General features: G+C 39.7%; 1 protein-coding gene across 2 annotated transcripts; it reads left to right on the forward strand.

Moving 5' to 3' along the window:
• The first annotated feature begins 295 nt into the window (after positions 1-295).
• Positions 296-16,198, forward strand: INHBA (inhibin subunit beta A). 2 transcript variants are annotated; one of them, XM_088167662.1, is made up of 3 exons: positions 296-370; positions 3,017-3,538; positions 14,501-16,192. In XM_088167662.1, exons 2-3 carry the CDS (start codon positions 3,151-3,153, stop codon positions 15,385-15,387), a joined length of 1,275 nt encoding a protein of 424 aa, XP_088023788.1. In that variant the 5' UTR covers positions 296-370; positions 3,017-3,150; the 3' UTR covers positions 15,388-16,192. The 2 variants fall into 2 exon arrangements, with proteins under 2 accessions (XP_088023788.1, XP_014738958.2); XM_014883472.2 differs by lacking the exon at positions 296-370 and having other exon boundaries at positions 2,746-3,538; positions 14,501-16,198.
• The last annotated feature ends 1,053 nt before the right edge of the window (positions 16,199-17,251 follow it).

The following is a 17,251-nucleotide window of genomic DNA, read 5'->3' on the forward strand; positions in this document are numbered from 1 at the left end:
CAATACAACAAGTTAGAGTGTATCTTCCTGACTCATAATGTTTGCTTTGTCTGATTTTAAGTTCTAGTCTTTAAATGGATACAGAAATCACCTCTATGAGTTGATCCACGATATTTTGTCATGCTAGAGAATTAGGAGTTTCCATTAGATAATTACCAGAAGTATGTCTCATACAGGAAAAACAGTCAATTGCTGATGTAACAGGATTAACCAATCCAGCACAGTGATCCAGCCCACTTTTGACAGACATTATATGTGAGTGTACACACGAGAAGTATAAAGCTTCACATTATGAATACCACAAAGAGGAACTTCAGCAGTTCTTAAAGCACAATACAGCAGTCTCCTCCTGAGAGTCAGGACTAGAGAGGTAAAACTTTCATTCAGTTTTTTTCCTTTAAAACTGAAACTTTTAATTCCTGTGCATGCTGTTGCATACTGTTAGGGTTATATTGAATGAATGCATATACAGAACTTTGCAGTTCAGGTAATCTGTAGAAAGAGTCTGAACCACCATTTCTGTATGTATTCAAACACATTTCTGTATGTATTTTTGTACATATATGTATATACATGTAAGTACAAGTAAACCATGTATCTGCAGTATTGGAAGACTCGCTTTTAGAAAACAGTGTTCTTTAGAAAGTTATGCTTTAACATTAAATCTGTTGTCATCATGGCATGCAAGTAAAATATGCTATACCTCTATGTAATAGAGATTGTATGTGATAACTGTACCTGTAGAATATGGCAAGCAACATATACCCCACAGCAAGAACCCAGACATACTTATCTATTTTATTTTGATTTATGCTTCTCCCTTACTTTTCCTCAGACACTGTTAGGATAGGTGCTATATTAGAACTATATATAACTCCTTTAATTATGTCATCTGTTAGTACATCTAATCATGAATGCATATTTTCATCTGAAATTATTTTTTCATCCAATTAAACTTTTAGTTCTATTTCAAGCTGACTTTCAGACTTCATATCATTACAACAGACTTTGGGCTGTTCACAAGATCCAAGAAAATTCGATGTATTATAGTGAGGTTTGTGTTACAAAGATGTGTTTATAAGAATGGCTGCAGGGTTTATAATGCTGACAGACCTGTAAGTGTAACAGTATATAACAGTATAGCAACTGAGGTCAGTAAAACACAGATGAGGGGGTACTGTGGATGCCTTATAACAGTAAAAGACTTATAAAAGATCTTAATTGAAAAGGACTAGCAATATACAACATTTGTAAGACTTTAGTTGATTGTTCAATTACTTCTGTACGTTTCATTTACTCTACCTATAACTCCTTGCCTGTCTCTTAGTCCATGTGCCTGTAGTCATCTCGTGGAAATTAGAGACCTTTCAATGCTTTTATTTATAAATTACTCCTTTCCATGGTGAAATACAATGGTTGACAGTAATATACTGAGAGTGGAATATTTGCTGGGTAGGAGGTAAGCCCATCTGAGAAGACAGAGGTGTGTGTGAGAGCGAGAATGAAAGGAATGAAAAAAGAGGGTGAACGCTAAAAAGAATAAGCTGCTCTAAGAAAATATGTACAAGATAATGCCTGAAAGGGAAGAATCTCAAAAGTTATAGTGATATCTATCATTTTTCTGTTACCAAATCAAATGTACGCAAGTTTGCAAACTTCAACTTTGCTGGGTAAAGAACAGAATGGAGAGGATCCAGAATGCAAAGGAAACCTGAAGCCATGGCAGTGGCACAGGGAATGCCTTTTCACTGCAGAGTAAAGCCCTCCTGGGCATAAACTGACAAGGGGCTACCAACACTGGTTGAAACTCCTGCTTCTTGTAGTGCTTTAGATTCCTTTAAATTTCCAATGTCTTATTCTAATATTATGATTGTTCTCTGTGATTTAAATGAATGAAGTAATAAGTGCCTTCTAATAACAATGGGCCAAATGTAGAAGATCTTACTCAGCCTTCACTCAGACAGAATTATTATTGGCATCGATGAGGGATTTGCCTGAGTCAGAAGCAAGTATGATTTGGCCAGATGACATGTAACACTTTTCACATTCAAAGCATTTTTCAGGCATTGCTTGATTAACCCCAAACCTAAGTACATCCAGCCAAGAACTTCCAGGCATAGATTAGCATTGAAGTAGGGGTATTATATGGCAGTACCATGGCATGTCACATATATGTACCATCTCCTGCTTAGGCTTTCAGTGCTGACTGCATATTGCAGCTGGGGAGTGTATCATGTATTATAGAGCCCTCCAAACAGCAGAGCTATTTTGTGCCTGTCAGACCTCTTGCCAGTGCTGATAAACCCCAGCATCTAGAAATGAGCAGAAAAGATTTTTTTCTTCTACTCCAGGCAGAATAATGTTCTGTTCAAAATATTCAGAGCCCCTGCTCTCATTCCCATCTCATTCACAAGCTATTTAACATCTCCTGCTATCCCTAAAAAAAAACAGGCAGGACCAAAAGCAAGGTGCTCATTAAAGATTTCACTCTTTTAATTCATTCATGTTTCCTCTGTTTAGTTAAGCCAGTGATACTGTTGAAGGAATGCAACAAACAAAACAAAACAAAAAGAAAGGGGAAAAAAAAGGGGGAAATGACAGATGGAGGGGGTGGGGAGGGTCAAACAGAGAGAAAAAAAAAGAAAAATATCGAGTAAATTTACAGGAATGAAAAGATTTTAGAAAGGGGGGAGGGAAGGAACCACGAGTAGTGATATTTGAAGAGAGGTGTGTGTTAGGGGAGCAATGAGCATAAGGAAGCCAGCCTGCCTGTTCCTCCCCCTTCCTAATCATAGCCTTTACTCACAGACAAAACTCCCTCCCTCTCTCATTCACTCACTCACTTTAGGCCAATCCGTCCTCTCTCTCTCTCTCCCTCTCTCTGTGTCTCTCTCCTACTCTGAGACAGAGTCAGAACTCTTCTCCCTGACAGCCACAAACATCTACAGCACTTATTGCATTCAGAGAGAGAACCTGCAAACAAAACTTCACAGAAAACTTTTGGTTCTTGTTCCAGAGAATTTGCTGAAGAGAAGGAAAAACAAACAAACAAACAAACAAACTAAACCAGCCCCCAAAAAAACTGTTCGTGAAGGGGGAGGAAAAGCAGGGCCTTTTAAAAAGGGAATCACAACAACTTTTGCTGCCAGGATGCCTTTGCTTTGGAAGAGAGGATTTCTGTTGGTGCTTTGCTGGATTATAGTGAGGAGTTCCCCAACCCCAGGATCCGAGGGGCACAGTTCAGTCACTGACTGTCCATCATGTGCCCTTGCCACGCTCTCAAAGGATGTGCCCAGCTCACAGCCTGAGATGGTGGAAGCAGTAAAGAAGCACATACTGAACATGTTGCACTTGAGGGACAGACCTAATATCACCCAGCCAGTGCCCAAGGCAGCACTTTTAAATGCCATCAAAAAACTCCACGTGGGAAAGGTGGGAGAGGATGGTTATGTGGAAATAGAGGATGATGTTGGAAGAAGAGCCGAAATGAATGAAGTTGTGGAGCAAACCTCAGAAATCATCACTTTTGCAGAATCAGGTGAGTGCTTGAAAAACAAAACTGTAAAATATCCTTTGTGCCAAAACTGCAATTAACTTATTTTCTTCTCCTCAGCAATAATGTTTTCTGAAAGGCTGTAGGATGAGACTTGGGGGAAGGGAAAAGTAGGGATGGGATGGGATGGGGGGTAGGACTCTGAAGGAATTTTATTTTTCTGACTTAGTCTTGGCTACAGATTGCACTTGCTAAGCACAGTCAGTCACACAGGGAGGAAGCTCTCTAACCAATCTTGAACATAAAGTCAGGCTGCAGCAGGGTCCTCCAAACTCTGCCTGTAAATACAGAGTACTTGCAGTAAAGGGCTGGATTGCAGAGTTGATGGTGAAAGAAAAAAAGGCTGTAGCCTTTTGGGGAGTTTATTAAGACAGAAAGTGAACTGTAAACTACTTCAGAAATAGCCCTTTCATGTAAAAATTATAGTGGAAGTTATAAAATCAGATGAAGAAGCTTTAAATTTTAGAAGTGAGAGGGCTTTTTTGTGGTTTTTTTCCCCTCTTTTTTTTTTCTTCTTTTTTTTTTTTTTTTTTTTTTTTTAATTTAACACAGCATCTTCGGCAATAAAGAGTTGCAGGGACTGTCAGATGACTTCAATAGAACTGGACAAGTTGCTGTAGCTGATCCAATTTGTAATGCAGACTTCTGCATACTGGAAAAAAGATTCTGCTCCTAAAACACTCCTGCCAAAAAATTCAACCTTGGTAGGGTGTATTTCGAACTCTTTCACAGTTCTTTTTCCCCTAACTCTTAGGCAGCAAGAGCTCTGAATACATATATTTAGTAAGTAAAGTCTTGACTCATATAAACTGCCCATAGGAAACAGCTCTAAAGTTGTACTTTGCTTTCTTGTTCCTACATGAATAGGACCAGAACCCATTTTAATTCAATGTATATGTATCTGCACACACTTCTGTTAGTGTACGTGGGTATGCTAATGCATGCATCAGTACAGTTACTCGTAATAAGTCTATCATCTAACATCAACTTTTTATGATGCTGTCTAGCCAAAGCATTTTTCCTGTTGCCAAGACGGTTTTAAAAGAATGTCATTGTTTTGTTTGGTACAGCATATGGTAGGCAAAGTATGCAAAGGAACTCCAAGCATTTTTGTTTAAAAGTTTGCTGCAGCAGTATAAACAATTAAGACAACACTCAGAGTTTCCAGTCCTGAAAACCTGTTGACTCAGATGTTCTGGTTGCAGGGAAGCCATGCACAAGAAGTGTGCATGCTTTTAAGTGCAGACATTCCTGCTGGCTGTCTGATTTTCCAACTGTACAAGGAGTCCTAGCCTTCGGAGTCCTTGTCAATATACACATTTACAGTTCTTTCAGCATGAGAGCTCAGGCTTTTCAGTTTTTCCATCCTCTCCACTTCAAAAAGCAGGGAGAAGGTGTCAGTGTCAGAGGTCATTAGAAGCAGGGGTAGCTCAACATTAGTTTAGAAATGAATTTATAAAAGCAAGGAAACCTCTAAGCTATCTATGAGTCGTATTCCCCACCTGGTTTTCAGCAGCTCGCTCTGAGCACAGTGGAACACATATGGCATGAACAGTGGCTTCTCTTCACTGTGTGCGTCGCAATCATTTGTAAACACATTATTGTCCCTCCTGAGCTCTGACACAAAGGAATTTGGAATTTGATATATGCCCACTCTGTACAATACCCTCCACCGGCAGCTCCCGAAGCCATTGGCTCTCGGGGTCACGTGAGCAGCAGAAACCCTGCCATTGCCCACACAGTGGCCAATCATCCCGCCACCCATCCCGCCACCAGCCACCGGCGCCCACACGTCACTCGCCGTCATTTACATAGCGTGCTCTGCTGCTCGTAGCCTCGCCGCTTGAAGGGCACTCATGCTATGGAGCTGCACGACAGGAGCATCCACTGTGCTCTCGTGCCTTCTCTTCCCTGCCACAGTTCTCTTCCTTTGCACTAAGACAATCCTGGGAGCCTAGGCAGGAGGGCTGCTGTGTCCATTTTTTTCCACGCCTGCTATATTTCCATGCCTCTTTGATTTGGAACAAGGGAGGGAAAATTAGCAACCTAAAAACCGAGCTCTGCTTTGGGCTTATAATGGAAATGATAAATCCACTCTGTGGAGTAATTTCAGTAATATTCTTCGTCTACAGCCACTCATATCTGGTGACTTGCTAACATCAGGGGATCTACCAGGTTTTAGAGGTGCCAATGCTGCAACAACCCAAGTAACTCTCTCCGCTTGAGATCCTGCCTCTTGTGCACTGACAGTTTTGCCTGTCAAATACTAAGTATTTTTCCTGTAAAGGAAAGTGAGGCAAAAAAACAAAAGGCGAGTGACATGTCATATAAGAAGTATGAGTTAAAAAGGAAAGAATAGAATATAGCCACAGGGATAGTCTCTACTTTATATTCTGTGGGACCTAGGAATAGCATGACGTTTAAACACCAAGCAGGAGAATAATCGTGTTCCGCTCACAGCCAGGTTAATGCGTTTCCTGCTTTTAACATCAAACTCACTCAGCCTCGATAGAGGGCAATAAGAAATCAATGAAAATGAATGAAAACATCTCATATTGTATCAAATAAATGTCTATAAAAAGAAAAATAAGACTTTAGGCTTCTTGTTTCTTTGGGTATGGCTTGACATAAACCAGCCTTTCCCCACGCCTTTCAGATGCTACATTTATTACTTGCTTTTATTAAAAAGTAGTATTTCCATCTTTCATCTGCCATATTCTCAAACATACAAAGAAATGGAGTGAATGAACAAACAGCACCCTGTGAATGTAGCTCTGGCTTGAGATTGCTATTTTCTAAAACAGACCAAAATTCAAACAAGCACAGACTTCAGACAATTAGAGGGGAAATAAATGCAATAAACTTGTCTGAAGCACAGGTGTAGTTATGTCCAGGAAATCAGCAAAATAGTTGGCAGGTAGTTTTCACAGCTAACAAATCCAGACAGATCTCTGCAAAACTAATGACTGTGAGTATTGGGCAAAAGTTACAAATGCACCCTACTGTCCTTTGGCACTCTTACAAGTAAAACATGAAAATTACTTTCTACTTGCATATCAAACTAAGATCACTAACCTTGATTAGTTCTGCTGTAAGGTTAGCTGTGCCAGAGTTCCGTGTGTTACTTCAAAGTCTTAAAAATAGTTTTTTTGGGGAGAGGGGTCATATAATTTTGTGACAAGCAAATCCAACAGGTTCGATAACAGAGATACTCAATACTTACAGATATGATTGGCTACTAACTCGTTCGGTATTTTAAGTAGAGAGCTTATTAGACAGACCTGGGATTTTGCCAACTGGAAAGTAAACTACCAATGAAATATGTTGCTAACATCAGCCCCTGAGAAGGTGATAGTAATTACTGGATGGAAATACTGAAATCTAAAGGTTTATCACCAGGAGAAATTTCAGGCGGAAAAAAATTAACGAAGTCTGCCAACTATTTAGACCACTTCTACTGTTTTGTATGACCACTTCATACAGAATTCAAGGTGAACTGACTTGATCATGTAATGCCCACTTCTATGTGCAGAGGGATACATGTATGTACATATTCGTGTCTTTTCCCAGAAGATACCTACCCTATACAACCAAGCTGGCAGTTCAGGAGGAGAAAACCTCAAAGGATGTGTCACTTATGTATTTTGAATAATTTCAACAATTTTCTTTGGAAAATAACTGTATTTCAGGGCACAAGTATTAATGCTGAATAAAGAACGGCCACGAGAGGGCACACTCCAAAGGCTTTTTGCTCCACAAGAGGCAACCTCCCTGCAAATTTATTTTCTCTAATTGGATTCTGAATCCCAGAGATCTTTATGCTTATCTATAGCTGGTCTGAGTGGGGCTCATTTCTCTCTTCTAGTTTATTTAAAAGGCAGGGATTCACTGCAGTGAAAAGCTGCAAGGAAAGTAATGCAGAAGGAAATAGGTAGAGGGGTAAAAGATAAGCTGATGGATGCTAGCAGTGCTGGAAATCTAGAGAGATCAGAAATTATAAATATTATTTTTTTTACAAGATACTGAGAAATGTGACCATGAATCATCATCTGAGATGATTTTCTCAGATCTTTTTATTTTAATGCAGTCTCCTTGGTTTTTAGAAAACAAGCCTATTTTCCCTGGTTGTTTTTTCCTATTTTTTCCCTCCTTTGGCATACTAAATCAAAGATTTCAAGTTTAGCAAATGAAAGCAACTTACTTCCAGAAGAAAGAGGAAAGCCATTCTGTATTTATCTGTTTCATTGTATGAAAATGTGAGAATTTCGGGGGGGAGGGTGGGGCTCATTTAAAGAACAATCTGAGAAAGCAGAGATTAATCTAGGAAGGTGGGAACCACTTTAGAAAAACATACTAGAGAGACAGAAGGTATTTATGTATCCGTCTCTGCTTAGCCAGGCCCACAGTTTTGTGTGCTAGTAGGGAATATGTGAATATGTATTTGCCTGTATGTGTGTATAAGCACACATAAGTCCTGACATACAGGTATGCCAGGGCAGGCATGCTCGTGTACCTGTGCCTGTACCCATACCATTCCTGCAGACAAGAATGTGCATTCATGTGTTTTTTCCTCTGTGCAGGATATATCTACCTTGTGTACATGTAAGTGATTCATGCTGAGGAGTTCTTACATCTATATCTATATAGAGAGAAATACCTATGAGAAGGCAATCTCATTTAATGCAACAGAGCTTTGAAATGTTGATTTAGGATTGAAGTTTAGTTTACTAGAAGCAACTGGAAATTCTGTTAGTCATTTCAGTAGGCTTGGGATTTGGGCCTTAGTGCACAGAAATTAAATATTTTAATGAAAACAGGCAGTCTCTGATTCACTTAATTTTAGAATTTACAGCAAATTATTACAAGTATGCACAAAAAAAATTGCCCTCTCAAAAAAGCAGCTGAAGACGGGGGATTGTTTTTACCTTGGAATATTTTACTGGTGCAAATCCTAAACTTTGCTTGAGCTATTTTAGACGTAAATGAAGAAATCAAATAAAAAAAAAAAAAAGAGCAACTTCAGCCAAACAAACACCTTTTTTGTTTCTAAATATTTAAAGCCATGTGGGGGAAGGGCTTTCAATTTGGAAAGAACTCAAAGCTGTGGATGTAAAGTGCTTCCCTCCTAACAAAATAGCAGAGGAGAGTCAAGGTTCACCAGAACTGAATTATTTCACATTCTGAATGACCTTGTCAATGCCTCTTTGGGTTAACTTTTGAAAAAAAGGTTTTTAAATAAAGCCGCTGCCGCTTTTTTCCCCCCCACGAATGCTCGGGGGATAGTTCTTTTTCCTGATTTTCAGTTTATTTTTTCTCGTACAACAAAATCTCCCATTTCTGGCAGCTAATGGTAGGTGAGCATAAAGGTAAGGTATTAATTGTGCCATAATTTCTCCTCCCACTGTAAGAGGCAACAGTAAGGGAGCAGGAATGACAGTATGCAATCTGGATGACCGGTCATGTATGCCGCGTAATGAATAATCAGAATAATTTGTTTGCCAGTGACCCATAGGCTGAAATGCATTCACAGAAATGGCCACTGTTTAACTGTGGCAATAGAACATTTGTAATCATCAGTCTACCTAGGGGATAATTACCAGAAGATAACGCTAAATTCTCTGAATAAATTCTACCCTACAAAGAATTCATCTAACTCCAGTGGTCACTCATTAGTAAACATTTTGAGCAATTATCTCTCAATAACCATGCTCTTCTCTTCACTCTCTTTAGAGGAACCTTTCTAGTAACCTATTTTTTTTCTGTCTCCTGGGGAACGGAAATGAGAAGTGAAGAGAAGGATGCTTTTGAATGTAATTACAGATTGGCACTCAGTACAAATTCCCCCAAATCTAAACATAGGCAGTAGTAAAGTTAGCAACTAAAAAAGGAAAAAAAAGCTTGCTTTGTATGGAAAAACAGTTCACTTAGAGTATAATGTAAAAACATTTCAAAATTAAGCACCGATGAAGCATAGAACTTTAAAGTGACAGCACCTTCTTACATACTGAGCATTTTTCAAAGAAAAGTAAATCCTGTGAATTAAGAGAACTTAAGAATAAGGCACATCATAATTTCACGAAGTATAATCACTTTCATTATGAAAGAAAAAGCCTTAATAATTTAATGGCATATAGCTATAAAAATGAAATACCTTCACATTTTACTCAAAAGAAGATAATCTCATTTGTATAGCTTTGACCCCACCTAGTATATGCATATAGCTTGAACTAAAAGGGTTCAATCTTGAATCCTGCTGCAAATTGCAAATAACAGAATTTCAACTGCATAATTAAAGCCAACCATAGGGCAGGAAGGATCCTTGGCCTCGGAGGAAGAGCACACTGGACCTGCAGATTCCTTTTGGAGGCCAGCATGAGCTACTTCATGCAGGGCTGACCCTCCAGTCCTTCTGTGCCTGGGCCCTCAAGGGTTCTGCCAATCTCTCCATGGGCTCGTGTCATGCCTGTCACCCAAGTGCTGCTTGGGAGCAGGTGCTGACCGCAGAGTACTGATGGGAGCCCTGGCCAGCCCTTCCAGAGGTGGAGAGAAGGGTACCTGTGCAGGCTCCCCTCTGCTTGTGTGTTCAGGCTTCTCTCCTAAAAAGGTGCACGAGAGCTACTGAAGAGAAAAACAGGTATGAGAAAGTCTCATGCCATATATGCTGCTACTTTCTTTCCATTCAGTAACTCTTTTCATTAAACCTTTTACCATATATGCAGTACTACTTAGAGCTTGTATTTTTTTTAACCACTTCTCACATCATTTGCTGGTGTCACTCGCCCTACTGGACTGCTCCTTTGGCATCACAGTCCTCCTTCTGGAAGGGACTTTGCTCAGCAGTTAAGCAGAGAGGTGGCCTCTCCAAAGTTCTGGGAAAGGGAAATGCGGAAAAGCAATCAAAAGGAGTCCAAAGTAATCCCTTGTCTCCTTTTTCAGCTGCCTTCTGCTATGATAACAATCCAGGCTGTTGACATTGCTGTTTATACGAGCATGGAAGTGATGAAGGCATTATCATTGTTGGGCTGTAGGTCTTTCCTCAGCAGTCAGGCAGGAGGAGCAGGATGATTACAAATGGAAAAAGACCCTCGCAAATCAGCTGTGGCAAATGTAAAGGCAGGACAAAAGGGTAAACAAAATGTAATTATGGAAGTGATACCACCCCCAAATTTCAGGAATCTCCCTTTTACCTTCAGTTTGATGAACTGTATATATTTCCGAAGCTTTGATCTTAACCATTAATTCAGACCTAAAAAAGGAAAGATGCTAAATCCCTAAGAAATATCTGGAGAAAATGAAATATAGATTTTTAATTTTTTTTTTGTCTCAGAACACTTGAAGAATTTATTTTATTGTAGCACTGAACCTTTTGGAAACAAAGATCCTGTTATAAAGTGAATGCGTAATCATAATAAGCCAGATTCTAAGATCTCAATTTGGTTTTAGCACAGGCCAAACTCTGATTTCAAAATGAGCTTGTCTGAGAACAGTGACCTTTTAAAAACTGCAGGATTCATACCATTTGTGCTGTGTGATTGTAACAAACTAGTTGTGAATGTGGAGAGAATTCAGACAAGCTTCGTTTTTTCCTAATGTGAAAGCATGCTTTTTATCCTCAACCTTGCACCATTCCCAGTCTCCTTCTAAAAAGACCTATGAAAGGGAAAGTGTTTTTAAATTGCTATAAAACCTTTTATTAGCTATGCAGGTTTAAGGATTTTGTTTCATTCAGAAATATTAGGCTCAGATAAGCTTCCTGCATCTTTTTTCTTTAGAATCTTAATCCACCATTTGTTTCTGAAAACGCAGCTAACCACATCCAGAGAGGCTGTTATTGTAGCTAACAACCTACAAGGAGGCTGTTATCCCTGTATAAGGACATGTCTTAGGCTACCTTGTTCAAGCTCACTTCCTTTAAGTAGAGAAAAAGCAGTGCTCATGTACTTTCACCATACTGTTCAAATATTTTTAGTAATGAGGAAGAATTCTACTTCCAAACATAGAGGAGCATTTGAAAAGCTATTTAAGAGGGTTCTTGAGGTCCTGTTTCTTTCATGTAAGATTTGTCAAAAAAACCGCTTGCATCACTATGCTTCTGGCCATTGCAAAAGGTAACATGAATATTTGCTGTTGCAGATACGTCAATTGGTAACTATTTTCAACTCCCACTAGCATGGAAATAGCAGAATGTGAAATACCATGCACTAGCACTTAACAGCATTAGGTTATTCTGTAATGCAGGGCTGCCTGGCTTTTCAGCTTAGGTCATATAGCTCCTTCCACTGTTAAGCCAGGTCTGCACCCCACCTGCTTCCTCCAGAGCAGATGACCAGACCAGGTTTTTTGTCCATGTCCAGCACAGTTGATCTTCTCATGCACCCACCACAGTTGATCTGCTCATGCACAGGATCTCTGCTACTTCCAGAACTTCTGTCTGTGCCCAGCCTGGTTTCTCAAGAATACAAAGTATGGCAATTGCCAGCAATTCATGCTGATTCCACACACAAGTCTGTGAACTCCGGGGAAAGAGAGCAGCTGGGAAGAGGCTGCTGGTGCCAGAAGACCTTCTGCAGCTTGATCTAAACCACCTTTTTTTCCACCAAGGTTTGCTTGGTTAGAGGCAGCAAGCAGAACGGGTTGAATTGAGAGTCTTGGCAGCAACCTACCCTTGGCACATCCCCTGCCTTCATGTTTCCTTGATGTCCAGGTCCCCCTCAGAAAGGATTTATCAGGACTGGAAAGGGATAACCTAAAGTTAGAAGCTTGCTTTAGAGGAGAGAGTCAAGGGGAATAAAGCCAGAGGCCGGCTGGTTCTCACAGCCATTAGAAGTATCCATTCTCATAGAGAACACTCTATAATATCCCTGCGTACAAAGTAACCAGCCTTTTGGACCAGACTTCCTTTGGACTGGAGGGACATCATTGTACAACTCCTCATGCTCTGAAACTGAGTCAGGAGTGAGATTGGTGTCTATCACCAGACCTCTGCTGCAACACAGCTGGCAGCTTTGGCATAGTTTGATTAACAGAATGGAAAAAAACAGCATTAGCCATTCAGTCATTATTGAATGAATCAATTAAAAAATAATAGAAGAAGAGTAATTTCATCATGCCTCACGGTACTGGTCAGCATGCTCCCTCTTTTTTATAAGCTACTTCCTTTTCTAAAGCACAGTCCTGCTGGTTCATATAGCACCCTGAGAAATTAATGTAACTCACTTTGGAGACTGGCATCAGCCGTCTGTGAGAAGCAGTTAATACAAACCATGTGTTTCCATATCTCAGTGACAGTTAAAGTCTACAATTTCACACTCTCACTTAGAGGAAAAACAAAAACCAAACTGTGCCCTTTGGACACTGTAATTCAGAAATGTCTCTCTCTTTGACCTGGGAATGCCACGAGGGAAAGCTGAATGTGTCAGTGCTAGTACTTCACAGAGAAGAAAAGCAACAGGTAGCTCAAGGGGAAGCACAGCCTGCCTACAAATTTCAGAGATCACCAACTCTTGAATTTGCAAGTGAACACAAGGGAGATGTCTCTTGTGATTTTGCTCCAGTCCTGTCTCACTGGAGAAAGGGAGAACAGGGGAATGGTCAGGGAGGCCGTACTTGTGAATTCAGTTGCAGTGGGAAGCAAGGAGAAGAGCCTTGCTACAAGGGCAATTTTTCCTGTGTGTGTCCAACTACTTCTTTTTAATCACCACTTGTTGTTTTTAGGGTGCAAAGGTGTTTTTAGGGTTCACTGACAAGAACTGCTGCACAGAAAATTTGGTAAACAACTATGGGTAGCTCAAGAATAATATTAGTAACAAATTGATAATTATGAATACTGTTTGTTTCTCACTAAGGTCAGATATCTGTACATTGCAAATCTGTGACCCCAGTCCACCCTGGCCTCCATGCTGAGAAGGAACAAAAGACATCATCAGGGCTTTTTTCTTTGTCAAGAAAATAGAAAAGTACCTATCTTGAAAAAATAATATCACCACCACCCCCCAGCTAATTTATTCTCTCTTAACTTCTTCATGCTCTAGTGATCAAATCATTAAACAGCCCTCATTATTCATTCCAGCTTATGCCAGGGATATGAGCTCTGTATCCGAGAAACACCTCCTCACCATCACAATCATCATAATGACATCTCAGCAAGTTGATACAATTATGCCAGAGAACCATCCCCATAATTATACAGTTCTTTAGCTCATTTCTCAGTATATTCACCATTACTATAATCACAGCAAGTACAGTGTGTTAAATTAGGAACAGGATCTACAGCTAACATCTAACAGGATGAAAAGTCTGCCTGCTGCAATTCTTCGATTCTTTACACTGTAACTCTGCAAACTTCTTAAAGCTGAGGTTTATATTTTAGCATGTGTTTATTTTTGAAACAATAGATATTTACAATTTATTTGAAGATGCAAATGAAGGATATATTTTTATGGAGGGAGAAAGGGTAAACCTCTTTCCCACATAATTTTCAAATTATTGCTAAAGAATTGGCAGCACTGGACCTCATTCCCATACAAGATATTAGGTGTAGATTTTTAAGCATATGGTACTTATGGACTGTCATCATAAAGCATTTTTGTCTTTCAACTAACAGTGATCACAAAGACAGCTTAAGCAAATTAACCCTTGGCAGCCACTGATGCTTATTTGCCATGAGATGCTTTACATTAATGACTGTATCATTACTATGAAAAATGGTCTGGTTAAAATATGCTGGAAAACAGGCAAATATATACTTCTCTAAAAAGAGAATTTTTAGAAAATACAAACTGAGGAGGGGGTAAAGGAAGGTTAGAACAGAAGATCTATAAAAATTTAAACAACCAAATAGAAAACCTAGGGTACTTCATGCCTGTGGAAAAAGTAACAGAAGTCTCTAAAAAATGTAAGCAGACATACTAACAAATTCTTCCTATCTATTTCCATTTACCAAATCAGGCACAGCCAAGAAAATGTTGCACTTTGAGATATCCAAGGAAGGCAGTGAATTATCAGTGGTGGAGCATGCTGAAGTGTGGCTCTTCCTGAAGGTCTCCAAGGCCAACCGGAGCAGGACAAAAGTCACCATCCGCCTGTTTCAGCAGCAGCGGCAGCCAACAGGCAATTATGAAGGAGCAGAGGATGCAGAGGATGGGGGGCTGAAAGGTGAAAAGAGTGAGACTTTGATTTCAGAAAAAGCAGTGGACACCCGTAAGAGCACTTGGCATATCTTCCCTGTCTCCAGCAGTGTCCAGAGACTTCTGGACCAAGGCAAGAGCTCTTTGGATGTGCGGATTGCCTGTGACCTGTGTCAAGAGACAGGAGCCAGCTTGGTGCTACTGGGTAAGAAGAAGAAAAAGGAAGATGATGGGGAAGGGAAAGAAAAGGAAGCTGGAGAATTCACAGGAGAAGAGGAGAAGGAGCAATCACATCGGCCCTTCTTGATGTTGCTTGCCCGGCATTCAGAGGATCGCCAGCACAGGCGGCGGAGACGAGGCCTGGAGTGTGATGGCAAAGTCAATATCTGCTGCAAGAAGCAATTCTTTGTCAGCTTCAAGGACATAGGATGGAGTGACTGGATCATTGCTCCTACAGGTTATCATGCCAACTACTGCGAAGGAGAGTGTCCCAGCCATATAGCAGGCACGTCTGGTTCATCATTATCTTTCCACTCCACTGTCATCAACCACTACCGCATGCGGGGCCATAGCCCCTTTGCCAACCTCAAATCATGTTGTGTGCCCACCAAGCTCCGGCCTATGTCCATGCTCTACTACGATGATGGCCAGAACATCATTAAGAAAGACATACAGAATATGATTGTGGAGGAATGTGGCTGTTCGTAGATGCTGGTGTGCACAAGACCCTTGTTAAGAAGAAAATGTATCAAAAGCCCAAGAAGAAGAAAGACCAGACATGGTATAACCTTTTTTGAGTGAAACAATAATCAGAAATATAAGCAAAAAACAGAAGAGAGCAAGAAAAGGGAGAGAGATAAAAAGGAAAAAAAAAAAAAGACTTGAGGATCAGAAAATACTTCAGCTATAAAAAAGGAAGAAAACATCATGAAGATGGGCTTGAATAAGATAGATCTGAATGGTGGTATGGGTTGGGCTTTCCCTTCCTTTCAGTATGATCCTTATCTTGTTACATAGTATACTAAACATTAGTTACTACTAGGGGAAGGAAGTTCTGTTCCCTCCCTTAGTTGCCCAAGCCACGGTAGCAGCTCATCTAACCTGCAGAAATTTGAACGAAGTCAAAAAAGTCAGTGAAAAGCCATGTGTAAAATCACTATAGTCACTGGCGCTTTCCCTCCACATTTACAGAGCAACTGAGTAGGTATGTAGTGTTTGTGTTTGTATATATATGGCTATGTATACATGTCTCTATACATACAGACACGATACACATACATATACTTAACATTGATCAAGGGTCAATAGTGCGCAGGTGTGTACACCTTCATCTTCTGCACTACATTTACAAAAGTAAAAAAGAAGAAAAAAGGAAAAAAAGAAAAATGAAGAAAAAAAACCAGAACAAAAAATTAATGAAAGAATAAAAGTTATATTCTGTAAAGGTGCTTACAATGTTAGAACTATGCAACCTAGATGGTTTGAAACTGTTTACCTGCGAGAGAAAAAAAAAAAAAAAGAGAGACTTTTTTTTAAAATGGAAGTAACTTGTTTTAAAAAAATCTTCAGTGAGAGATACTTGAAAGGAACATGTTTGTCCAGTTACTGGAGTCAAACATTTCTATATTTTGTAAAAAAATTTTTAATCGTTTACTATTTGCACTACAATGGTGTCTGACCTGTCTAATCCTTATTTAACAAATATTTGCAAGGGAGGGTGGTTGGGTGTGGGAGGGGTTGAGAGCTGCACTTATTGTGAGCTATACAAGAACTGCTACAGCACACAAAATAGCTATTTTTATTATTATAATAATTATTATTATTTTGTACCTTAAAATGAATAGACACATACACCAAAGACATTCGTGCAAGCCTCTGCAAAGTCTGTTTGTGGTTGGTACCATTCACCTGTAATGAGTTAGGGTTTGAATTAAGAGTCAGTGGGTTGATTACATTCAGGCTAGAATATCTGTTAACCAGTTAAATTCAAATAGTGGCCTCAACAGAAAATTGCCATTTGAAGTAAACCCAGACATTTCCTGGGATTTGGATCCAAGGTGCTTGGATCTGAGGTCCATCTGAGAATAATCATATCGTTTTGTATGTACAACACTAAACCTGGCCCTGATGCACAGCAAATGCGCACTGTAGGGAAACAACTTTGTCCAAGGGATATACATATATATGTATATATTTCTGTATGTATATATGTATGTATGTATACACAAAGCATAAGCACTTCTGGCTTCATTTTACTGTTCTTAAAACAATGAATGTTTGTGTGCAAAGCACAGTATGTTAAAAGATTTTTTGTTTCTTACTGCCAAGTGTGAGGCTACATGTTCAAAATGGTATTTGTGCAAGAGAAACCTAAAGTGCTGGTATACACTTAAAAAGTGTTGATGTAAAATTGCAAGCAGCCTTGGGCCCTGTCCACCATTGCTCCTGCAAATATACAGAAAATGGCAATTGTGGTTGGATTTCTGTTTGGAATACAGTCTTTGCTGAAATACTGGCTTTCTCAACCACCACCCTTTAGCATGACAACTCTTAATGGGTGTGCGCGTTACCT

This window comes from Sturnus vulgaris, chromosome 1 (genome assembly GCF_052056855.1).
Source record: "Sturnus vulgaris isolate bStuVul1 chromosome 1, bStuVul1.hap1, whole genome shotgun sequence".
NCBI lineage: Eukaryota > Metazoa > Chordata > Aves > Passeriformes > Sturnidae > Sturnus > Sturnus vulgaris.